General features: G+C 34.5%; 1 protein-coding gene across 1 annotated transcript in view; it reads left to right on the top strand.

The window, feature by feature from the left end:
• The window catches only part of ATP2B1 (ATPase, Ca++ transporting, plasma membrane 1), a 58,046-nt gene that overhangs the window by 5,929 nt on the left and 28,261 nt on the right, over positions 1-23,856 (top strand). Inside the window, exons 2-10 of the mRNA XM_004675825.2 lie at positions 3,005-3,202; positions 9,146-9,400; positions 9,513-9,638; positions 13,122-13,262; positions 16,064-16,102; positions 16,861-17,022; positions 19,638-19,852; positions 22,022-22,264; positions 23,511-23,752. Of these exons, the coding sequence (XP_004675882.1) occupies positions 3,005-3,202; positions 9,146-9,400; positions 9,513-9,638; positions 13,122-13,262; positions 16,064-16,102; positions 16,861-17,022; positions 19,638-19,852; positions 22,022-22,264; positions 23,511-23,752 (1,621 nt within the window). The remainder of the gene's footprint in view (positions 1-3,004; positions 3,203-9,145; positions 9,401-9,512; positions 9,639-13,121; positions 13,263-16,063; positions 16,103-16,860; positions 17,023-19,637; positions 19,853-22,021; positions 22,265-23,510; positions 23,753-23,856) is intronic.

Raw genomic sequence — 23,856 nt, forward strand, 5'->3', positions numbered from 1 at the left:
ATCACTTTATCTACCCAAATTTGCAATAACCAAAGCCTGCTGTATTGGTAAAAGTCTCAGTCACCTACCCCTTCAAACACTCGAATGAAAAAAAAAATAGGGCTATTATTCTTTATTCTTCTTTTTCTTTCAGTGATTGTGTTCTGCTTGCGCTCCTTACAGGATACCTGTCACATCTAGTCACTCTGCTTCCACTTCTAAAAGCTATCATCATCTCTTAGGTTGTACTAAGAACCTCTCAGCTGGTAGCTGGTCATTTTTATCCACTTTTGTACTCTTCACTTTCTCAACAATTTAAATGAGCTTTCTAGAAGGCAGATTAATTATTACTACCCAGCTTTAAAACATGATGATTTTTCTATTGCACATAAAATAAATGCCAATTCTCTTTCCATATTATTTTAATTGTATATTTACATTTTCCCCTTCAATATAAAATAAACCTGGTGAATGTAGGGCGCATTTTGTTCACACTGACTTAATTTGTAAGACAATCCCTGGAAGCATTGAGATGTTCAGTAAACATCTGTGGAAGAACAGACAATTTTGCAAAACTCTTGACTAAGTTTAGGAAAATTATAACCATCTCTAAGACCTACTGCTTTTTCACTTCATTGACCACCTCAAAAATGCATTTTTAAGCTACCTTTAGCTGTTTATATCTGTTTATTCTCCGCAGCATTAGCATCAAATATTTTCCATGTTATAACCTATGTAAGATTTATTCAACTAATTTTATAGTTAAAGTGGTGATATTTAAAACTACCCATTTTTACACTTAAGTAATTAATGGCAGGCTCTTTTTAATGTGAGTTAAGCTGATATGGCCAATCTCTTCAAACAAATTTCTTAGAAAAAATTGCAGACTTTAAAAAAAATTCTTGCTAGTAAGGGCATTAAGATATAAAACAAAACAAGCCTATCCTTTATGTGGTACTGTCTTTCTGTAAAATAAAGGCCATATAATTTGAAAAGCAAGCAGCACTGATCTCCAAACTGTCGGAGTATAGGTCTTAACAAGCTTTGTTTCCTGGAAACCTCACCACTTTGATCCCCCTCTGTCTTGCCCCTCCCCAGCAGCAACCATCTGTGATTGGGGATATTGCCCTTGTAGTTTGAAGAAACTGTTGTATGGGTTTGAAATTATAATTCAAGTTTCTTCTCTCAGGATGTGTCTTCCCCAATCACAGTTACCACCACCCTTTCTTGTTGACTCTCTCAGAGCTTGGAACTCTAGAAGCTTGGAGTTGATTACTTTTGTCATCAGGAATCTTAAGATGCCTTCTGAACCATTCACTCGCACAACTTTGTTATAGTTGCTAGTGAAAACTTATTCTGGAATCTTTAGTGTGGAAAATAATTATTTTAAGGGTTTAGATTATAATTTCATGTAGTCTAACAATGAAATTTGTTTGTTCCCTCTTTGTTTGCCTCTGCATTGAAATTCGTAGTTAAAACACGTAAAGCTGAGAACTCCCAGTCACCTGTTGTTTCTTGTCTTTGATAATTCTCTTAGAAATGAGCTCTTGTTTAAAAAAATATATTAAAGTTAATTAAATTAATTATAAATTTAAATTGATGATAAATTAAATTTCATATTCTAGTGTCGCTACCGCATCTTCAATATTCTTGAACAGACTAATGAAATATCACTTGTCACTGCAGTGTTTTCATATCCTCCGCAATAATATGTCTACTTACTTTGAATTAGGTAACTGCAATAGATGTAGTTTGACAAGATCAACTGGGGTTAAGTTAGAGGATGACTATGATTGAGAGGGTGAAAGAAAGGGAAAATTGGTGTGACTCTTTTTTCCCTCATAGCTATCTAGTTCCAAATAAATATTTCGTCTAACAGTGTACTTGTTCTTTTGCAGTGGCTGTAGGTGCAGTTAGTAGCAGTACCTGTTTCCTTCAGTTGGAAATTAATCCTAAAAGTAAAACTTGAAAGAAAGGTGGTCATCCTAAGTTCTCTGTGTTTTGTGACTTACATAAGTACAGCATATCTCTATGGAGAAGTTTTAGAACTCGTGATAGATTAACTTTTCATTGTTCAGTAAGAGTGAAAAAATCAAAGACTTTCACTAACGTTATTCAGATTGTTGTAAGTAAATCAGATATCTTTATATCTTTTCATATTTTGGACAGGAAACATTTTAAATAAAAAAGAAATGCTTATTTCCAATATAAAGCTAACTGTCATATCCGTGCTGATCTCTTGCAATGTACAAATAGTGGTATAAGGCAGTATAAACAGAAAAAGATAGTTACCAGAGCCTCTCACTCATTTTGCTAAAAATAATCAAAGAGAACAGACAAAACAGGAATGAGTCTGGGCCCTCCCTGGTGGCAAGGCGGCTTAAAGCACAGCACCATGAAGCTATCGTAGCCACTGCAGCACGAGTTCAATCCCTGGCCAGGGGGTGACTCACATGACACAGCAGCCCTCTCCTGACCCGCCCGCAGCTCCCCTCAGCAGTATATTTCAGTACATCTGCCTGTTCTGCTCCCCATTCTGTCTCTGGTGAATCACCCCCACTCCTCTGGCCTGTACCCCAGTTCTGTATGTATAAATAAATCTTTACCCCCCCCCCAAAAAAAACGGGAATGATTCTTATTAGACTTTGGATAATATACTGGCTATAGGGGAGGTGAGGTGACAGAGTTATGGTGCTGGAGCATTGTTGAGAGCACATTCATGGAGGAGGGGTGAGGTTTTACTTGCCAGATCATAAAGTTACATCAACTAGTGGCAAGTCAATAAAAATTTTTTTGAAAAATTCTCAATCGAGTTTTCACTAATGCATTTAAAATATTCTTTTAAAGTACCACACAGATTTTTTGTTTAAAATCTGTATACTTTGTCTAGTACACAAAATTAAACCATTTTTGATAAGGTCTTATGAATTGGGATTTGAAGTACAAGTGAATGTATATTCTGAATAAAAGATATTTGATTTGTAAGTAGTAAAACTGTTTACTGAAATTTGTTTCTTCTTAATAGGTTTAAGTGGAAACCCTGCAGATATAGAAAGAAGACAAGCAGTGTTTGGAAAGAATTTTATACCTCCTAAAAAGCCAAAAACCTTTCTTCAGTTAGTATGGGAAGCATTACAAGATGTCACTTTAATTATCTTAGAAATTGCAGCCATAGTATCATTGGGCCTTTCTTTTTATCAACCTCCAGAAGGGGATAATGCACGTAAGTCCTTGGGGCAGGAGGGTCACTTTATGTGCGATACTGAGTGCTTATTTAATAACTAATCATAATGTTTATTAACTTCTTAGTATAATGCTAGATTCCATTGAACTGTAAGAATGCTTTAATAGATTTGTAAATATTTGACCCCAGGTACTTTCTACAAGAACCCCAGGAGATCTTGTCTACTCCATTTTACAGCAGGACAAGACACACAAGTTTGCATACTGTGTGTAAGGCAAGGATCTAAGCCTTGTCTGTGATGTGTTCTATGCTTCCCAGTCTTTCCATCCTTTTGAATACTATTGTAATTACAGTTTCAGTTTGAGGGTTTTGGAGGAAGTCTTCACAAAAATCACCATGAAAACAAAATTCTGTTCTCTTCCTCCATCTATTACTTTTCAGATTCTTAAGATGTGTTATAATTTACTTTGCAATTCTAGAAATGCAAAGTAAACTATGGAAATACATTATAGAAATAAACTATGGAAATACATTATAGAAAAATCTGTTTTCATTTATAGCTACAAACAACTATTTTTCTTGCACCTTTTTATGTCTTTCATTTCTCTTGTAATATCTTCTGAGCTTGCTTTGGCAGCACATATGGTAAAAAACAATAAATGTTTTTTCTTTAATAAAAATATTTAAAGTGGACCAGGCGAGAAAATAATAAGAATAATGAACAGCCATATACCAGAGACATTTTGTGGGGGTGGAGTGGGGAATGGGATCAAAAACGGGGGGAGGAAGGAGGGGGCAGGGGACTATGGTGATGGCACACGGGTGACTTGGTGATGGGAAACCCACGGGGATTACAATTGAGATGAAAAAAAAATGTCCAAAATGATGTAAAAATAAACTGTTATATTATTAAAAAAATAAAGTTCAAACTCAGCAGTTAAAAAAAATATTTAAAGTGAATATTCTTAATGCCTTCTATAAGTATGTAGCTTGTGTTTTGATCTCCATGTTTAGGTGTGACAAGTAGCATCTCATATGTCAGAAGAAATATTTTATTTGTGAAGCCTTCATTCTTAATGTTTTCCAGTTATGAAGCATTTAATAAATGCTCGCTAACACTGACTCTTAAAAGTTTACTGAAGTAACCATTTAAAGTAATTCCTTAAATGGTATTCCTAGAGCCCAAATGAGAATTTATTTTTTCTTGAGAGTGTTGGTTACAGAATAAACCAGTTTATCTGAAATCGCTGTGGATCAGGGTTTCTCAGTAACAGTATACTTGACATTTTGACTACAGCATTTTTTTTCTTGCCGTGTTTATTGTACCATTCACCCTAATTGAAGTAACCAAAAATGTCTCCTAACATTTCCAGATTTTTCCATACAGGGCAAAATTATTTGAGAATCGCTTATATAGATAAGAAGGGATTTAGACAGTCAATATTGAGCCAGATTATCTTTAAAGCTTTTATTTATTTTTATTAAGTAAGTAGTTTATATTTTGTTGTAGAAAAATTAGTGGGATAAGAATCAAAGGAAATAGTATCCTCTGAAAATCCCATTTCTTAGAGATAACTGCAGTACCATTTTTTAATAGTTCCTCCCAGATTTAAAAAAGTGTGTGTGTGTGTGCGTATCTGCATAGGTAGTGCATGGGTACTATCCAGGTGTATAAATGTCTGAAAAGGAACATCAAATATCTGAACTTTAAATATCTGAAAAGGAACATCATACCATGTTTAGCTATATACTTCTAAATTCTGTAGTGTTCAGTTTACCAAATTGTCATTATTGAATGTTAGGAATTGGTAATCTATAATTGTATGTTAGAATATTAAAGACTTTTTACTTTTAAGTTTTCCAAAATTAAAAGAAAATATTTTCAAATTGGATTGATTTTGTTACTAACAGGTCTGGATAAGTCTTTTTTGGGTTTGGACTACTTCTTTTGTAGCTTGTAGTAACAGACCTTTACCAAAATCTTTTAGGCGGTGTTACATAAAATAGAGAAAGGTATTTTTGCTTAATGTTGAAAGGTTAGTGTTTACAATTAATTTTTAAACATTTATTAGTGTATTGATTAATGTATGTGGTATGATTATATTTTATTAAGAAGTAATAACTTGCTTCAAAGAAAATCCATTCATTGTAAAACTAAAGTTACAGAAATCTAAATTATGAAAATTCCTTACTAGTACTATTTGATTAGAAAATAAGTACTATGATCTACATCATAAGTAAATCTGAATACTAGTGGTTCTCTTTTTGGTCTCAGATCCCCTTTGCATTTTTCATGGCATTGAGAATTCTAAAAGAACTTCTAATTATATAAGTTAAGTACTATTCTAAATTAAAACTAAGAAATTTAAAAATACCTCTGTATTTGAAATTAATAGCTAAGTACATAATTTAGTTAGGATTTACTTGGAAACACCTTTGGTAAAAAAAGAAAATCCTTATTGTTATATTTACATTTACTTTATATTTATTTTTTATTTATTTATTTTTAAAGATTTATTTATTCATACAGCGTACAGGCCAGAGATGCGGAGAGTGAGAGGATTCCCCCCAGGACAGAGTGGGGAGCAAAACAGGCAGATCGACGGAGTACACTGCTGAGGGGAGCAGCGGGCGGGCCAGGAGAGGTCTGCCGCGCCATGTGGATCTCCCCGGGTAGGCAGGATCGAACTCATGTGAAAGTGACTTAAGCTTTTCAGTGCAGTGCTTTAACCCGCTGTGCCACCAGGAGGGCCTACATTTACTTTTTAATGAAAACATTATTAAAGCTTTATAAAAAGCATAATTTGTAATTTTGATTTGGAGATTAATTTTTCTCCTAACAACTCCCTAAAATTTTGTAGTGACCATCAATAGGAACATGGTCCCATTGTAGAAATATTTCACTATTTCAGAATCATTCTAACTTTGTCTATTATAAATTAGAACTATATGTGCAATGAAATGCATTATTTGTTTGACATACTCTGAAATAATAAATTATTCAGTCATAAATAGCATGTAAGATTTAAGACTGAAAATAATATGATTGCCTCACAGTTTCTTTCCCTCTAACTTCTGTTACATTGATCTTTAAACTTTTTTGGTTATTTAATACTTAACTGGCAGGGAGACAGCAGGACCACGAAGGTGGTTTCCCCAAGGTGAGGCTTATCCATTGCATTCAGGTGTGCTGACCCTTGCAATTTCCTTAAATGTGGGAAGCTGGACTGCATAATTTGTGGTAATGAGGGACTGCATTCATGCTTCCCTCTTTAAAAAAATTATTTTTGGTTATTTATCTTGACAGGAATAATCCTGGACACTTTTATCTTCAAGTGGTGCATTCATTCATGATCTGCATGTATTTATAATGGCATGATTTTTTTAGCCATATGCAAATATACAAGTTAAAACATTAGAAATAAATTTTGAATATTGATATTTTTAGTAGCCATAAAATACCATTTTTCATAGCATGATAGAATATACACTAAGACAGCAGCATTCTGTTGTCTTCATTTAATCTGATGTGGATCTAACTTGGTTAATATAAGAATTTGGTTTTTAATGTCTCCTGTCTGGGGAAAAAACCCTCAATGACTTTTTGTAAATTAATCCAAGTGAAAGAAGTATACTCACTAAGTCACTAAGATACATATTTTCACTCCCAACCATGTGCTGTGTAAAAGTTTTTGTTGAAAATATAACTGATAAATTCCTTTTTAGGGATATCAGTCTGTTCTTGCATATTGTTATAAAGTATTGAATTTTTGTATTTTAACAAATAATACCCCCTGAACAACTTTATTTGGAAAGTAGTATTTTAGCTGTTTCCAAGTTGTTAACAATGGTCAACATGATATTTCAACCTTCGTCCTTTCTTGAATATAGACTTGGCTCTGTCTTACTCAAAAAATGGAGTAAGGGGGTTCCTCCCTGGTGGTGCAACAAGTTAAAACATATCACTACGAAGCTATGGCAGCTGCTTCAGCATGAGTTCAGTCCTGACCAGGGAGGTGACCCATGTGGCGCAGCAGTGTCTCACCTGCTGCTCCCCTCAGCAGTACTTCATAATTCTGCCTGTTTTGCTCCTCACTCTGTCTCTTGTGAATCCTTTCACTGCGCCTGCACCCCAGTTCTGTGTGCATAAATAAATAAAACTAAAAAAAAAAAAAAAGGGTAAGGGACTCTGTCCTTACAGCTTTGTTGAAAATAGTGTACACTATAAATTCACTTAACTGGGTTATTATATTCCTTCATGCATGGTCATTTCTTCAATGAAATGAAGAAATTAAAACAGAAGTTTTAGTATTTACATGGGGCCTGGCACTCTCCTTGGGCTTTTCTGTTAGCTTCTTGAAAAAGGTGCCTTCTACCGATTGTTATCTGAATCCCACTGATGGTGCTCAGGATATTTTTGTCATTTTTACATCATCCCCCTCTGTTTCATCTCCAATGGATCTTAGCCCAGTCTCTTACCTTCTCTCCTTTTCATTACCATATGTCTCTCTCCCAGATGAATCTTTCTTCAGTATACTTTACCACAGAGATCCTCCCTTCAGTTCATACTCGCTGCTCTGGAATATGTTTTAATAATTTCTAGTATTTTTTCATTTAAACTCATTGTTTTCGTCTGAATAATAATTCTTCTGTTTTGCTTGACCTAAGAGAACCATGAAATATATTTCATCTCAAGCCTCAATTAAAAAAAAAAAACTTTACATAGGATCATGGAAAAACATATCCCTTCATGTGAATTTATAAACAACCAAAAGTAAGCTTTAGACAAACAATGTTTAACCATTACTACATGTAATATCCTCTCTATTTTGCTCCATTTCATTTTTCAAAATGTTGGCATGAGCCACTGAATTGATTTTCAATTCACAAATAGATTATAACTCAAAGTGAAAAAAAACACTGTCTGTTCATTCCTCATTATTCACTGACTCTATAGTTTTGAGGGTTTCTTTCCTCCATCATCTTTTTTTGAATGCTTTTTTTTTTTTTCCTGCCATTGACTTGAATCTCTTTATGTTGACTTGAATCTCTTGATGGCTTGCCCTTCCCTTGGGTTTATATAACTAGTTCTTTTTTATCATTTACCTCCTAGCTCAAATGCCCTGTATACCTCAGGGGACCATATCTATTCACCCAACCATAATTAACGCACCTTCTTCATCTGATAACACATCATCATGTTTTTTTTTCTTAAGCACTGTATGAGATACGAAATTATTTGTCTTTTATTATATGAATTCTTTATATATCATCTACACCCACCGTGTGATTGATGATTCCCTAAAGAGAGAGAGGGCATTTGCCTGTCATATTAACTCCTTTATCCCTAACTCCTAAAATAATGCCTGGCACCTTGAGTGTTCATATAGTTGAGTTAGTGAGTAGCATTTGACTTAATTATTCATTTTGTGAATCAAATAGTTGACTTAGTGACTAGCATTTGAATTAACTATTCGTGTTATGAAAACTAAGCTTTGATCATATTCTAGTAAATTGATAGAATGAATAAGCTTGCATCCTAAGTACAAGTAATGAATGACTTATTATGTATGTGATAATAGGATTAACCATTGGTTGACTGCAAAGTCTGTCTGAGCTACTATTCTGTGTGCATTAATATCCTTTCACTATTAGGTAGGTGGTGGCATCCTGATTTGACAGATAAAAAATACTGAGTCTCAGAAATAAGTAACTTGCCTTAGGACTAAGATTTCATCTTCCCCAGTGTCCTTGCTGTTAAGTAGTTCCCTAAACTCACTCCCTATCCTGAGGGTGCACATCTTCACAGGCCAGGAACTTGAAATTGATATAATAAACATTGTCATTTATGAAATGCTTTGATTTCAATAAAGCCTCTAGAGCTACCAGTAAAATTAATGAGCTATACAAACACCATAATTGCTACCTGTCCATTGCCATCAATTCAGAATCCTTTTTAATAAGTATCTTCTTTCTAAATAGTTTGCGGAGAAGTTTCTGTTGGAGAAGAAGAAGGTGAAGGTGAAACTGGTTGGATTGAAGGAGCGGCTATCCTCTTGTCAGTCGTCTGTGTGGTCTTAGTAACAGCTTTCAATGACTGGAGTAAGGAAAAACAGTTTAGAGGTTTGCAGAGTCGAATTGAACAAGAACAGAAGTTCACAGTCATCAGGGGTGGGCAGGTTATTCAGATACCTGTAGCTGACATTACTGTTGGAGACATTGCTCAAGTGAAATACGGTGAGTAAGAAAGGCAGCATATCAGAACACTAGACGGATTATCATTTTAGTTTTTTTTTAGTTTTAGTTTTATCATTGTGCATAGTTTAACCTATCATTGCTCTTTGTTTAGGTGATCTTCTTCCAGCTGACGGCATACTCATTCAAGGCAATGATCTTAAAATTGATGAAAGCTCATTGACTGGTGAATCTGATCATGTTAAGAAGTCTTTAGATAAGGATCCCTTACTTCTATCAGGTATGGCTGTTTTCTCCACAGCTATTGCTGTCATTGTTAGCAAACAGTTTCTCTGAGAGTTAATAATGTGAAGAATATTCTGTATTTATGTTAAGTTTCTGCTCCTATAACGCTGTTTTTTTTTTTTTTTTTTAGTAAGCTGGGAAAGCTTACTAACATTAGCATTAAAGTTACAGTTGTTATCTTTGTATCCAGAGCTATAATTTACAAATGAGGAACATGTCCAAAAACTCAAAAGCTTTAAGAGTCAGTGTTAGTTATTGTTAGTATAATGATAGAACTAAAATGTAAGCCTAGTGATAGCTATTGAATTATTTTGTTTTTCTGTGTCACATTTATTCTGAAGAGCCATTAAAATAAAGTTAAGTTATGATTGTTTTTTAAAGCAGAGTAAGGACATTTCTGCAGTGATTTATAAAGAATAGTGATTTTTGGAAAGAACTTTTAAAAATCTTCAGATTTTTACACAGTCTAGCTCCTTTATTTTTCTACTAAGGGATTTGTCTGAGATATATATTTTAGATTGTATTAATCAGCAGTAGATCCTCAAGGAGCACTATGTTTGCTAAACAGATTCAATTTGCACATGAGATGTGTTGAATAGGAAAAAGGGAAAGATTTGTATACATTCTGGGAGAATGAGAGTCTGCTTGGATACTGTTAACAACAGTCTGATTGTGTTAGCTTAATCTAAGGTTGATTGAAAATGAAATATAAGGAATATGGGGAAAATGACAAGCTGCCTTGTAAAATGCTAAATAACAGGAAGCCATGGCACAGCTTGACTCCAAAAGGATTCCAGTTATTTAACTTCCAGTTATTTAACTGATTTCCAGTTTCTATTCTTACTTTAGAATGGTCTGCATAATACTTGTTTTAAATGTATTTGCTATGTTATACTGGAGTTCGGAAGAGGCAAAATATTGCTTGTCTTCTATCATCATCATCATCAGCCATTAATAGATGGCTAACATTTGTAACATAAGACTTAATTTAGATATTTAATAACTGGACAGTTCTAATCTCTTGATTGTTTATAAACTTACATTTAATCAGTTGAACAGAACTTTACTAAAACAAAAGTCAAATCTGTGGCAAATGTTCAGGTAAGTTAGAATCACAGCTCTAGAACACTTACGTAAGTTTAACCATTATCACTTTAAGATTTGCAAATAAGTGCTCAAAAATTATATTGCAAAATATCCCACCATTAAAAATCATTGCAATTATATATAGTTATACACCAATTTATTACACCATTAAATCAAGTAAAAGTCACAGTTTTAATACAGACTTCTTCAAACAAAAGTCTTAAGATTTGTATACCTTCAATAGCCTACACTGCTGAGTGCATTCATACTCTGAATTTTCTCTACATTGGTGTGCTTGTATTTCATTCGATATAGAAACTCTTGACTATATGAGTATAATATTTGTTAAGTATAATGTGTACTTATTTTAAGTATTCTTCACCATACTCCTGAGAAAATAGTTAATGTTAGCCAAATAAAATCTCTCTTTCCAGGCGGAGGGAGGCTATTTGATCATGACTTAACTGCCATAGAGTAACTGGCTCACTATATTTGGTGAGCTGAAAGAGTCTCCCCTTGCCTTTTTGCCTTATATACTTCATGGGCTTTTATGCACATCTAGCTTATTTATATAATGCTTTATTTTTTCAGGTGGACATTCTTTAACTGAACATTGATCCTTTTTTTGTTTTAACAGAGATGGCTGGTAAATTTTTGTAGACTTGAGTCCCTTAAACACCAAGTATGCTAAGAGGACTCTAAAGTTTCCATCTTTAAGACTGAAATAACTTTGTAGAGTCCCTTATCTCAATATGGGTGGGAAACTTTTTCTGCTTTTATTTCCCTACTCCAAAAATGTACTAAAAGACATGAAATGCATTTATTTTTAATTTATTCTCATGATGCCATCTCTCAGTGCTATTCCTTGGCTTCTTAAATTTAGATTTTTAAAAGCAGTTAGTTTGTTAGCAGTGGGGATATGGCCAGAAACAAAAACTATTTACTTTGCTTGAGCACGTTAACTGCCAACATCTGATTACCTCTGGTAAGAAAAAATTGAAATATGCTGAAAGCCAAAATTATTAAAGCTGTCTTTGACACATAGTCCTTGCTCAATAAATATTGTTTCTCTGTCCTTAATTTCATTTCTACTTTTCCTTTACACTATCACTGGCAAAGAAGTAAATAATTAGAAATTATTCAAAATATGGATGCTTTATAAGCAAAAAATCAGAGGCCTAGAAAATTCAGATTAGATCATTTACTCAGTAATTAATAGCCAAACATAAATTCTTGTGCTTTGTGATCTTATTTGGCTAATAATCTTTAAGCATTGGCTTGGTGCAATTTGTGGTGATAGACTGATAGCTAAATAAGTTATAAATAAGGTATAATGGTAAAGATTTTATGGAATATTTTTTAAAATTAGGTTTTGAAAGCTATTAAAAATTCACAAAAAGAGTAAAGAGGCTAGGAAGCCTTTAATAAGTGAGAAAAGATGCAGAAATTTGGTTACACAAGTTGGAGAACTAGAAGAAAGCTTACTGGTATTATATTATAAGAAAATGGCCTGTTTCCTCTGAGAAAGCTGAATTGAATCTTTTCCTTGTACCCTTATACTTAATAGTTGTATAACCTCAGGCAAGTTTCTCAAAAATCAGAATTGTAATGCCAGTCAGCTTGTATAAGATTGTTGTAATGGACAGAGTCAAAATTCAGTGGTGTTTCCATCTCAGCTCCCATGCTATCTGTAATAGAATTTTATGTTAGAGTTGTGGATGAAAAAGAAATATTTGTTAGTTTCACAGTGAAGACTATGAATTTAATACAACAGTAGTGGAGTCAGAAGTTTTTTGAACCATGAAACTGATGACAAAAATCACATATTTTGGAAGATTAAAACTGATTTCAAGATTAAGTGGAAAGAGACTGTTTTGAGGCTAATGCCTTCATCTAGGCAGGTTGAGGTGAAAATCTGGATTAGATGAGATTGTGGGGTTGAGTATGGAAATGGTGACTTTAGTTGCTATGTAATCCTTGGGTTATAAGCCTGTTTCTAGATGAGCAGTATTTCTTAGAGAAATGTTAAAACTACTGATATGATGATGTTCTAATAAAAAATAGTGAACTTTCACTGGACCCCTATAAATTCTAGACTTTATGCTTAGTGCTTTACATTTATGGGATTATTTGAGTCTTGCTGTTTTTACAGTTATTTTAATATACAGTTATTTTAATATATCCATTTATTCATGATAAATGAGTGGTAGGGTGGACCTTGAATTCAGATATGAATTACATAATTAAAATCTTAAACATAAGAAATTAGGTTTTGCTTACTGTCTTATTAAGCTTAATATTGACAATATTAAAGACATTATTACTAAAGTTTGAAATTTCATGGTTAAGAGGAAAAACATTGGAATATTAAAAAAGAATTTTTCTGTTGTAGGTACTCATGTAATGGAAGGTTCTGGAAGAATGGTAGTTACTGCTGTAGGTGTAAATTCTCAAACTGGAATTATCTTTACCTTACTTGGAGCTGGAGGTGAAGAGGAAGAAAAGAAAGATGAGAAGAAAAAAGAAAAGAAAAGTAAGACTGGCTATTGACTGTAAAAATAGCTATTAAAAATGGGGCAATTAGGCCCTTCCTGGTGGCACAGCGGGTTAAAGCACTGCACTGAGAAACTAAAGCCACTTCCACATGAGTTCGATCCCCGCCTGCCCCGGAGGTGACCACATGGCGTGGCAGACCTCTCCTGACCCGCCCGCTGCTCCCCTCAGCAGTGTACTTCATCGATCTGCCTGTTCTGCTTCCCGCTCTGTCTCTGGTGAATCCTCTCACCCTCCGCATCTCTGGCCTGTACTCCAGTTCTGTATGAATAAATAAATAAATCTTTAAAAAAAAAAATGGGGCAATTAGATTCTAAGAACAGTTATGAAAAACATTCTTTTAATACGCTGATATGAAAATGTCTGTCCAAAGTTAATTAACCATATTGGACTTTTAAGTGATAGAATTAACAAAAGGATTTGTTTTTCTTTTAGACTTAATAGTTCATGAAGGGCCTCTAATGAATAATTCCATTTCTTTCCCCTAACTAGACAAATTGATCATCTCCTTGAACATGTCCATTGACTTTATTCTATTACTCATCAGTTTTAGAATCCCCCAGTCATCTGCCCAGCAGACTGGGGCAGGTGAATTAAACTCTGAGACTTCTTTGCTCATTTTTCTGTTATATCAATAGTAGTTTTCTTTATCAGCCATATCAGGTTTTATTCTCATTGAGCTCTTAATCTTCTCTCTGTTTCCTACTATTCACATTTCCCATTCTGTACCTCTGAAGTTGTTTGTGGACATAAGACCAAGACCTAATTTAACACCAATTCACTTACCTTGTTATATTTAAATATCAAGATCTACTGCATTTTGATTATTGTATATGCTGTCCTCCAAGTGACCTATCATCAGCAAACTTGATAACCGTAGTTCATCCATAAAGGTCTTTTAAGAAACTCTGTAAAACACAAGGAGATAGCTCAGAATCACCTAGTTGGGCTGTGGGAGAAGAGAACTATCAGTTTGTTGAAAAAGCCCTTCCACCTTGTTTCTTAGTATACGCTGAACCACACTTCTCCAGTTTTTTTTTCCCCTTTAGGTTGACAGCAGCTGACTATGGGTTAGACACTGAGATTTATGTGATTTTACTTAGGGTAGTAAGCCCATATTTCTATCATACCAGTATTTTGAGATCTTCTAAAACAGATGCCTTGCTAAAATCTTGGCTTGCCATAATTATAGTAGTGTTTGGGTGTTTTCTTTTGTTCTTTTATTTTTAAATATTTATTTATTTATTTGTACAGATTGATCTTTAGCTATGAAATCTTTACTTTGAATAAGAATGTGTTTGAAAAATTCTGACTGTAGGGCAGGTAGCAAGGCCCCATTTTAGGTTTTCCTCTCCCACTGCTCACCATAGCTTCCATCTGCCAACTCAGATTTCTAAAGGCTAAGTGGAAGGCAGCTAGTAGTAAGGGTATTATTTATTGTGTACTTTCTATTTATTATCACCTAATTCTCAGACCTTATGATGCAAATACAGCTATTCTTTTTACTGATAAGTAAACAGCCTCATGGGGGTTGGATAATTTGGTCCAGGTCAGAAATATTATAATAAGTGGCAAAACAAACTCTTTGCTTGCTGAAGAGATTTTGTTCTTCACCATACGCTGTGCTCATCACCATACACTGTGCTCATCCTAATTTGTAGGAGTTTAAAAATCAACTAACCCTGTTTAGAAATAAAGGGAAGTTTGTTGTGACTTTATTCTTACTGTCTTTTTGGGTAACGACCAACCTTTTTTTTTTTTCTAAGATCTTAACATCCCTGTTCTTATTACTCAGTTCAAGAATATTCCTAGGTTAATGAGTTAATGTCTAACTCAGTGTCTGATGTTTTTGATTCTTACCTGTTTTTGTAGAACAGGACAACCATTTGCATTTCCAGCCCATCTCCCATTCCCTTGACTGTTTTGTTGGTTACCTAAAAGCAGTTCAGGGCAATCTTTTTCCGTTCCCTTAGTCAGGAAGGTGGCTGTCTGATCTCTCTCCAAACTTGAGTTCATTGAAAGTAGCTAGGTATCCCCTTACTATCTCTCATCATCTTTCTTGAGCATCTGTTCCTTCTTAACTATATTTGTTCCACATTTTCCAGTTTGAAGATTGTTCACCTTGGTAGAGGAATTGGGAAAAAAAAATAGGCTAAATGGCTTTGTTTCTTCTCTCATTTTTTAATATTACACTGTCTACTTCAGATAATAGACCCATTCCCTCCTTAGTTACTTTATTGCTCCAAACATTTTCATCTTTCTCCTAACCTCAGCTAATTTTTGGAATAACTTAATTTGTACTCTTACTAATTTATTCTAGTTTTACTTCCATGCTTTTACCTCTCTTATTCCTATACATGCAGTGTTTTGTCCTCATTCCCATTAAAGCTCTCCTATGTGCCTCTTCTCTTTCTCTTGACATTCTTCCCTCCCTCCCTCTCTATCTTTGACCTTTTCTACTTTCCTTGGGTTATATCTGTTTTTAGTTTGAAAGCTTCTTGGCCACATTTGGGTATATTACAATATATAAAAAAGCAGTGTTGTGGAAAAATCAAACATATAAATGCCCCAAATTATTTTGATGTATCCTCCCCCATGGATAAGATCTACAGAGTGGTTGACACAGGCAGTCTTTACAAGCTAAATACTTTCTAATCTGTACCAGACACATACACCATTGTGCAACAGTCCCATTATAGAAATGTGAACTGTCTTTGCATAATTTAACATGGCTGTATTCAATTCTTTTGGAAAGCTTTAATTCCCATTTTGTTCCTGCAGATAAGAAACAAGATGGAGCTATTGAGAATCGCAACAAAGGTAAATTCAAGAGGTTAAAAGTACAGTTAACTTGTCTTCATTATTCCCATAGATATACCTACAATGTACTATATTCTTTCAACAGTAGGATAGGTGAGCCTGAGAAAATAAGCAATATATGTGAACTTTGGTTAACCTCTCCCTCTGTCAGTTCTCCCTTTGTCCTGCTGTATTGTTACTTACAGCAATGTTAGTAGGATTTTAATTATATAACGTGCAGTAGTAAACTTATAAAAACCCAGTTACAGGTAACTTTCATCTTAAGTATTTGGGACGTTTTAGCATTGGTCATTGTATCATTGCTTACATAGTTGTATAAGAAACAAATATATAACAAATGTTTTTAAAATCTGCTTAAGAGTTTTGACACATATGTACATTCTATAGTATGGTCATACATGCTGTTCTGTTTTATAGTCATAAATCCTATGGGAGGGATTTATGTTATTTGGAATAAATCTCTATCTAACACAACACAGAGGAGATATTACTTAGTTCCTATCTGATTCTTAGATGATTTAGTTCTGAACTTAATGAACCTGCATTTGTTTTCATGCCTTATTTTCCTGTTAGCTCTCACAACATTCTCAATTTTGTACACAGTTTCACAACCTGATGTCACCACTGTCTTATTTCTCTGAATAAACACACACACACACAAACAAATCTGAATGAATCTTCTGAATAATTGTTTCAAAATATTAATAGTTACTTTGTCATTAAAATGTACTAAAGGTTGTATTTTCTTTTACATGTAGCAAAAGCCCAGGATGGTGCAGCCATGGAAATGCAGCCTTTAAAGAGTGAAGAAGGCGGAGATGGTGATGAAAAAGACAAAAAGAAATCAAATTTGCCAAAAAAGGAAAAATCTGTTTTACAAGGAAAGCTTACAAAATTGGCTGTTCAGATTGGCAAAGCAGGTATGGTACAGAGAAGAAAATAAGGTGTTTTGTTTTAAAATATGCTTAACTTCTTCCTTAGAAATAATTTTTTGGGGGCCCTCCCTGGTGATGCAACAGGTTAGAAAGCAGCACTGCAAGCTGACCATAGCCGCTTCAGTGCAGGTTCATCCCCGGCCTGGAGGTGACCCACATGGCACAGCAGATCTCTCCTGACCCGCCCGCTGCCCCCCTCAGCAGTGTATTTCATTGATCTGCCTGTTCTGCTCCCGACTCTGTCTTCTGGTGGATTCTCTCACCACCCTTGTACCAGTACCCCAGTTCTGTATGCATAAGTAAATAAATCTTTTAAAAAGATTTAAGTCCAACATTTAAGACTGGAAATTATTGCTTATGCAACAGTTCAAGTAGTTTGTGTTTTAGATTCTGACTGTAGAATCGAGGCTACCATGGTTGGGGCAAAGGGTTCACAGGATTCAGTGGACTGCAGTGTCGTTGATACTCTGATGGGGACATGGTGTAGTGATGCATTTGAGGTGATGTGTTCCTGCACGCTAAAATCTTACTGGGTTATAAATCATTTTCTTGAAGCAAAACAAAATTTTTTTGTTAATGTTTCAGAAGTAGAATTTATGGATCATATGGTAGTTGTATTTTTAATTATTTGAGGGGTGTCTATAATTAACATGAACAATGCTCAAGAGTTCCTTTTTCTCCAAATACTCACCAACATTTGTCATTGCTTGTCTTTTTGGTAATAGACATTCTGATAGGTATGAGGCGGTATCATATCATGATTTTGATTTTCACTTGTCTGTTAATTAGTGATATTCAAGATTTTTTCATGTACCTGTTGGTCAGCTGTATGTTATTAGGACAATATATCTGTCCAGATTTTGTTTATTTTTTGTTTTTTGGTTTTTTTTTTTTAAGATTTATTTACTTACTCGTACAGAACTGGGGTACAGGCCAGAGATGCGGAGGGTGAGAGGATTCACCAGAGACAGAGCAGGGAGCAGAACAGGCAGATCCCCGAAGTACACTGCTGAGGGGAGCAGTGGGTAGGTCAGGAGAGGTCTGCCTTGCCATGTGGATCTCCTCCGGGGCAGGCGGGGATCGAACTCTTGCTGAAGTGGCTTAAGCTTCTTAGTGCTGTGCTTTAACCCGCTGCGCCACCAGGAAGGGCCCGATTTTGTTTATTTTTTAACAAATTGTTTGCGCTACCAGATTGAGCTGGATATTATAGTCCCTTATTCAGTAAATAATTTGCAAATATGTTCTTCCACTCAGAAGTTTTTTCACTTTTTTTTAATTGGTTTCCATTGCTGTGCAGAAGCTTTTTAGTTTGATGAGGTCACACTGTTATTTTTGCTTACTGTTTTTGCTTTAGATATCAGAGTCAAAAAATCATCTGTAAGACCTATGTTTTTTTTTAAGATTTATTTATTTATGCATACAAAACTGGGGTACAGGCCAGAGGTGCAGGGGCAGTGAGAGAATTCACCAGAGACAGAGTAGGGAGCAGAACAGGCAGATTGACGAAGTACACTGCTGAGGAGAGCAGCGGGCGGGTCAGGAGAGGTCTGCCGCGCCATTGTGGATCTCCTCCTGGGCAGGCGGGGATCGAACTCATGTGGAAGTGGCTTTAGCTTCCTAGTGTTGTGCTTTAACCCACTGCGCCACCAGGGAGGGCTGCCTATTTTTTCTTCTAAAAGTTTTAAGTTCGGGGTTTTATATTTGTATTTAGTCTGTTTTGAGTTAATTTTTGTACCTAATATAAAAGTGTTCTCTTTTCACTCTTTTGCATGCACCTGTGCAGTTTCCCCAACACTGTTAAAGGGACTGTCTTTGCCTCATTGTATATTCATGGTGTCTCTATTGTAAATACATGGGTTTACTTTGGGGCTTTCTGTTATGTATCCTGTGTTCTGATTTAGTCACCATACTAAGCTGTTTGGGTTAGCATTTCTTTGTAATGTAGTTTGAAATCAGAAGCATGATACCTCCAACTTTTGCTCAAAATTGCTTTGACTGTGTTGGGTCTTTGGTGGCTCTGTACAAATTTTAGGATTAATATATTTATATGACAGAAAGTTAAATATTTTTTAACACAGTGCTAGCTCTTGGTTTTCTACGTTAATGAAGCAGTAATGGTTGACCTAAAATTAAGAAATAATTCAGATGATTTTATAATTTTTTATAAAAAAACATAGTGTTGAACATTTTATTCCATGTTTCCCATTGATCTGATTCTTAAATGGCTTCTCTTTCAGCACAAAGTAAATTATTGCCCATACATAATGAACCAGTTTATGCTAAGCTTTGGTATTTCCTTGTCATTTGCCCATTATTTTGTCCCAGCTTTAGCTGAAAGCCAAAGATAAAGTCTTGGAAAGAAACATAAATGTATTACCCGTCTGTGGACAGGACTATACTTGGAAGCAGAAATTAATTCTGAAATGTGCAGTGATGAATTGGGCACCAGAAAGAAGAAACAGTTTCTCAAAGATATGAAAATGCATATCCAACGAGTTTAATTCCACCATTGACTAATGTGTAACTGACAATGTCTCGCAATGTCTGGAAAATTTAATTAATTACATTTTTCTTTTCTTTTCTTTTTAATACACTGAAAGGTTTGTTGATGTCTGCCATCACTGTCATCATTCTAGTGTTATATTTTGTAATTGATACATTCTGGGTTCAAAAGAGGCAATGGCTTGCTGAGTGCACACCAATTTACATACAATATTTTGTGAAGTTCTTTATTATTGGAGTTACAGTTCTAGTGGTAGCAGTGCCAGAAGGTCTTCCACTTGCAGTCACTATCTCACTGGCTTACTCAGTCAAGGTAAGTAGAAAAATAGCTAAGTATTCTACTAATAAGTTAAAAAACCTCAACAGATATAGAAAATGCACTATAAAAAAGAAAATTCTAAAAGTTGGAGCTTCCCATAAATTTACCATGTTTCCTTTTAAAATACTGTCATTGACTCCCTCCACATAACCCCAATTGAAGATTTCTTTACAGCGGTAACTAATCATACCTTGAAGGGCGTTCTTAATATTTGCTTGGCAAAAGTTCAAACTTAATTTGTTATATGCTAGTTACATTGCCAGGTCATGTCATCTTCTTTTTCCAATCTCTACAATCAAAGTAACAGTTTGTCATTTATCTGCAGGTACAGTACAAGAGCATAAAAAGACTTCACTGGAGTCCAGCCTTCTAAGGCCTCCTTGTTTGCACTCTTGTACCCCTTCTCCTGTCCTCATTATCCACCATCCAAAGCTTCATGTAGTGGATAGACCATGTTTCTAAAATCCCAATTCAGGTCAGCTTGTGTAAAACTCCAGTAGCTTCTCATTCTAGAATAAGAGTCAGACTCCTTCCTGTGACATGCAAGACCATGCCCATTGTGACCCTTGGCTTACCTCTCAGTGCTCATCTCCTGGTTCTCTCTTCTTGTCCAACCTCACCAGCCTACCTGCTACTTCTGGAATCATACAGCCCAACCATGGCCTCACTTCCAGTCTCTCATGTTTCTCTCTTAGAATAATCTCTTACTCAGATCTTTTCAAATATCACTTTCTCTTAACACTGAATTTCTATAGCTCACCCCTTGTTTTCCAATTAAAATGCTAAAAAGGAGCTTCAGTGGCTTTTCTAAGTGCTGTTATGTAAGGCATTCATTTGTTATCAATTTATGTCCTATATGAAAAAAAATGAATTGGATTTTTAAACCAAATGAATTGGTTTAACTTGGACAATTTTGATCCTTGTATAACATTGCAAGAAAAATCCCACTTAGTAGAAGTATGCGGTTCTTGTCAATTTTTAATGCTAATTAGCAATTCTTACATAGCATTGCTTACAGTGAGCACTGTGAAGTAGTTAGTTATAGTTTCTGGTTTAACAGTCTTCTCTTTGATTTCCAGTGTTTTACAGTAGTACTTTTCATAAGAGTATTTTTTGCTTACTGTTTTTTTACAGGCATTTTACATCTTTTTTTTTTTTCCAAAAACAAAATGGTAAATGTATCAAGTGATTATGAAATGCAGTGTAATCACCTATTTGTCCTTTTTATAGCTAGAAATAATTGTGTTTTTTTAATCTAAATGTTACATTTGCTATTCTTTCCACTGAAGTCTTTCTAGATTCTCTGTTAAATGGCTTTGCAGAATTGAACACATTTTATTTACTACAGAAGCTCATTCTTTTGATATTCAGTATCATTACAGATCACCAGTAATTTGGGAGATATACCTTCTTCCACATATTCAAGGAACCATTTTTTTTTAATAATGTGTGTATTAGTAATATAGAGCACACTTTGTGAAAAAAATATAGTTTTTAACCTTTTCCATATTTGTATTACAAATTATCAAGCATTTTAACTTAAATGTGTGTAGGGGCTACTGCAAAAAGTCTTTGGTTTTTAAAGATGGTCTTGTAAATAAAATAAAGAGGTAAGACATCTTTGATCCTAAGGATGAGAATGCCAGTGTACTAACCTACGGAATAGGTAAAAATGTCCCATTCTTATTTAGATAATGTTAAATCAGTCATTCAGAATCAATCTAACTGATAGTTAATTATATTTTAGCTATTTTATTAATTATTCTTTAGCTATTATATTAAAGCTATTTTTTCCTCTTTCGTTTCCTACTTGATTAATAAGGAGTGTTAGTCTTTAAGCTCTGTGAATCTCTGTACTTTCGAGTATAAATTTTCATTGCTCTTGAATGCACAGACACCTCACAGAAGCTGTTGGGAGCCATACTGTTTTCACATAGGTGCAGTTTCTGTGTTCACTTACCCGTTGTGTTATACACTGGGAAAGTGACTGAACACACAGAAAGCTAGCACTGTCCTTTGCTTATTTGAATAGATCAGATACACTAAAATTGCTCCATGTAGCTAGGAGAGTTAGTCCTGACTTTTAAACAGTTTACAATCACTTTAATGGGGTGATTTTTTTTTAATGGAATGTAACTAGATTTTTTTTCTTTGTCACCATAGAAAATGATGAAAGATAATAACTTAGTAAGGCATCTGGATGCTTGTGAAACCATGGGAAATGCTACAGCTATTTGTTCAGATAAAACAGGAACATTGACAATGAACAGAATGACAGTTGTTCAAGCTTACATAAATGAAAAACATTATAAAAAGGTTCCTGAGCCAGAAGCTATTCCACCAAATATTCTCTCCTATCTTGTAACAGGAATTTCTGTGAATTGTGCTTATACATCAAAAATATTGGTAAGATTTCCTTTAATAATTTATACATTAACATTAAATTGAGAATTAAGATATTAGTTGCTCTTCAAAACTATCGTTACTATAAATAAGTGGAACAAACAACCAGTTGTGGTTTTAAAATGCATATATCATTGTAAGGTATGTGCCTTTTGGTATTTTCTGTGGTACAGGTGAGATCTCTTGATCAACATATACATTCTGTTGTTTGTTTTCTCCTATATTTTGAAACTTTCAATTCATATAACCAGAATAAGTTCTTAGTTTTAAATCTTTACTAATTTCATTTTGTGAATCTAAAGAAAAAGTTGAAGTCCTATTTCAACTTTAAAGTCTTAACATATACTTGCTAAATACTCTATTTGGCTTTTCAGTAGTTCCTACCTTTAAGGTGATCCTTAGACCTTTTGGGATTAAATAGAGTAATTCTTGATTACTGCTACCTTTGAATAAAATATTTTCAGTATGGCAAATCTTAAACAAAAGTTTTAGTTATATGATAAAATAGGGAATTCTGTTTGTTATATGGCCTACTGATTTATGAATGAAGACCACCACGTGTTAAATTAATATTGAGAATTGTTTAGTAAAATATGCATGAATTAGATAGTAGGCTGGGAAGGTCCAGGATTTTGGTTCTAGATCTCGCTTTGCCTTTTACTTTTCCACTTGTTCAGTAAAAATAGTTACATCTGCTCTCAACACTATTGTGATGATTATATAAGGTATTTGTGAAGATACTACGAAGGGAAAAGTTGTATGTACCTGTAAGGCAACAGTAAATTATTGCATATTATTTTGAGCTATAAAAGTTTGTAGAATTAATTTTGAATTATGTGATATAAATGGTCAGTGAGAACAGGAGGGAAAAAGTCAAAGCATTAAAATTTATTAAATTCCATTGTGTGTTAGGAAGCAACTTTAAACTTAACTGCTTTATCATGTTTCATTCTTGGGTTGTATATGCTGCTCCTCTTTTCCAGATGTTGAAGCCAAGGACCTCAGCAATTGAGTAACTTGCTGAAAGTTCACATAGCCAGTAACCAGCAGGGCTGAGATCGGAATCCATGTCATTCTCCTCCCCAGGGCTTCTTTTCTGCCTTACCTTTCTATGTCCCATTTTGAAATACTGTATTAGTAGGAATTTCCTCTATAATTTTGTTCCAGAATGTCAAATTATGTTTTACATTATATATTGTTATGAAGAAACAAGATGATACTAGCTTCTAAACCCTTTTTTCTCTTACAGCCACCAGAGAAAGAGGGTGGATTACCTCGTCATGTTGGTAATAAAACTGAATGTGCCTTGTTGGGACTTCTTTTGGATTTAAAGCGGGATTATCAGGACGTTAGAAATGAAATACCAGAAGAAGCACTGTACAAAGTCTACACCTTCAATTCTGTTAGGAAGTCCATGAGTACTGTCCTGAAAAATTCAGATGGAAGTTACCGAATATTCAGCAAGGGTGCATCTGAGATAATTCTGAAAAAGTAAGCGTAAAACACTTTGATGATACGTTGCTTACCATAGTTGCTTTATGGAATACCTACTATTTTGTCAATGTTGTGTTGTGTTTTTTAGTTTGTTTGTTTTG

Source organism: Condylura cristata, unplaced genomic scaffold (genome assembly GCF_000260355.1).
Source record: "Condylura cristata isolate star-nosed mole 26May11 unplaced genomic scaffold, ConCri1.0 scaffold00004, whole genome shotgun sequence".
In the NCBI taxonomy this organism is placed as follows: Eukaryota; Metazoa; Chordata; class Mammalia; order Eulipotyphla; family Talpidae; genus Condylura; species Condylura cristata.